We start from the raw sequence: 2,144 nt of genomic DNA, 5'->3' as shown, positions 1-2,144 counted from the left end.
CATCCCGGCGGCGTGCTGGAACAGCCCCCGAAACGGAGTTTCGCGATGGCGGCGGCGTCCCTGGAGTCTTTCTGGAGTTTCGTCAATTGTTGTAGGGTTTTCATGTCACGAGAGATTATATAGGCGAAGAGGCAGCGCAAGGGGGTGCCTGGGGGGCCCACCCCATAGGGCGGCGCGCCCCCCTCCTAGGCCGCGCCAGCCTATGGTGTGGAGGCCCTGGGCCTCCTCTCCGTCTCCCCTTCGGTGTTCTGGTCCGTCTCGGTGAAATAAGATGTTTGGCTTTTGTTTTGTCGAATTCCGAGAATATTGCCCGAACAGCCTTTCTGGAACCAAAAACAGCAGAAAACAGGAACTGGCACATCGGCATCTTGTTAATAGGTTAGTTCCGGAAAATGCATCAAAACGATATGAAGTATGAATAAAACATGTAGGTATTGTCATAAAACTAGTATGGAACATAAGAAATTATAGATACGTTGGAGACGTATCAACAAGCTCAAGTGGTTGTTGCACTCTGAACTTGGCCTTCTGTGGGAATGGGAGTCGTCGCTGCTTCCCCGCGAGACCAGCGTCACAGAGCTCGTCGGCATGCTCAATGTGCGGCAGTCCGCGCACGAGCTCCCCTTTCGCCATCCGTTGCATACCATCAAAGTGGAGGTGTTCGAGCCGCGCATGCCAGCGCCAGGCCTCCGAGACGTGTCCAATTGCAAGGCACACGGGACGAACAGGTTTGAACAGAAGCTTGTACAAGCGATTTGGCGAGAATTGTACCTTCATCATCAGGCGATCTCGGTGGTTTGCACGGCAGCCAGCTCCCCCATTGGCTCGATCACCTCCTCCACGCAGGCCATCATCAGGCCCGGGCCGGCCTCCTCCTCCTCGTCCTGGACGAGGTTTGCTGCCGCCGATGCAGCCTCGTCATGCTGCTTCTTGCGGCACTCACGTGCCCAATGTCCCTTCTTGCTGCAGTAGCGGCAGTACTCCTTGTCGACGTCACCGTTTTGTGCGCGTTCGTTCTTCGACGTGCGTGCTGATTGGCTCGTCTTCGCCGGTGCCGTGGGTTTAGGGTTGTCGTTGCCACGGCCACCGGTGCGGCCGCCACGGGTCTGCTTCTTCTTGGCCTCCCACTGCTCCTCGGTGAGGAGGAGCTGGCCACCAGCGGTGACTTGATCACCGTCTAGTCGCTCCTCGATTGCGCGCAGGTGACCCGTGACCTCCTCGACAGTGAGCAATGCAGGGTCGTGGAGAGTCTCCATGGAGAAGGCTATCTGCACGAACTTGGTTGGGACGACGGAAAGAAATTTTCTTACGATTCTCTCTTCGTAGACGGCGTCACCGAGCGTGCTCAGCGCAGCAGCGAGGTTGGAGATGCGCATGGAGAAGTCGGCGATCCGTTCGCCGTCCTTGAACGTCACGGTCTCGAACTCCGCCCGGAGCCGCCGCAGACGTGTCACGTACACGGTCACTCCCTTGGCTCTGGACGGGAATGGCCTCCCATGCCGCCTTCGCCGTCCCTTTGCCCACCAGCGGCGGGTCACGGCGTCGAACTCGATCGCATCCCAGAGGGACGCAGCCTGGAGGTTCACCTCCATCACCATCGCCCAATGGACGTAGTTGGTGCGCGTCAGCATCGGGAAGGAGAGGTTTGCGCTGCTGCCGCCCGCGAGCTCGCGCACCACCTCTCGCACCACAACCTCGCCACCACCACGCCTTGCAAGGTTCGGTCCGCGGATCTGCGATCGCCGTCGCTGGAGCGGAACGGGTGTCACAGATCTTACCCTTGGAGGTGTACCGCCACCGCGTCCTGCGTGTGCGGCCGGTGGGACTGCTGCCGCCGGGCTCACGCCTCCGCCACGACCGCCGCCACCGTTCCGTGGGGATCTTGACATGCCCTACGATCTAGGCTCTGATGCCAATTGTTGCCCTTGAATCTACGAACTTAAAGTCGATCTCTGGATCGCAGAGAGAGAGAGACGAGAGACTCAAGGTTTTTTTTTTGTGCTGCGCTGCTGTTAGCAGCTTTTCGGTGTTCTCTTCCTTTATTCAACAGGAATTACAAAACGTGTCCGAGCCACGCGCCCCACTACCGATCATGCCATCCCATGATCCGAGCTTCGTGCTGAACGTGTCTACGAGCGAAACAA

The 2,144-nt window shown here is 58.4% G+C and overlaps 1 protein-coding gene across 1 annotated transcript; it reads right to left on the bottom strand.

Annotated features, from left to right (window-relative positions):
• Positions 1 to 779: 779 nt before the first annotated feature.
• On the bottom strand, positions 780 to 1,889 carry LOC139831768 (uncharacterized). The gene has a single exon (XM_071821101.1). The coding sequence runs from the start codon at positions 1,887 to 1,889 to the stop codon at positions 780 to 782; it is 1,110 nt and encodes a 369-aa protein (XP_071677202.1).
• Between the last annotated feature and the right edge of the window lie 255 nt (positions 1,890 to 2,144).

This window comes from Lolium perenne, chromosome 1 (genome assembly GCF_019359855.2).
Source record: "Lolium perenne isolate Kyuss_39 chromosome 1, Kyuss_2.0, whole genome shotgun sequence".
NCBI lineage: Eukaryota > Viridiplantae > Streptophyta > Magnoliopsida > Poales > Poaceae > Lolium > Lolium perenne.
The sequence above is the reverse complement of the archived record's forward strand: the minus strand, read 5'-3'. Positions and strand labels throughout refer to the sequence as shown.

What these genes read in the sequence shown, in the direction of transcription:
- LOC139831768 (XM_071821101.1), bottom strand. Translation starts at nt 1,889, where the DNA reads ATGTCAAGATCCCCACGGAACGGTGGCGGCGGTCGTGGCGGAGGCGTG.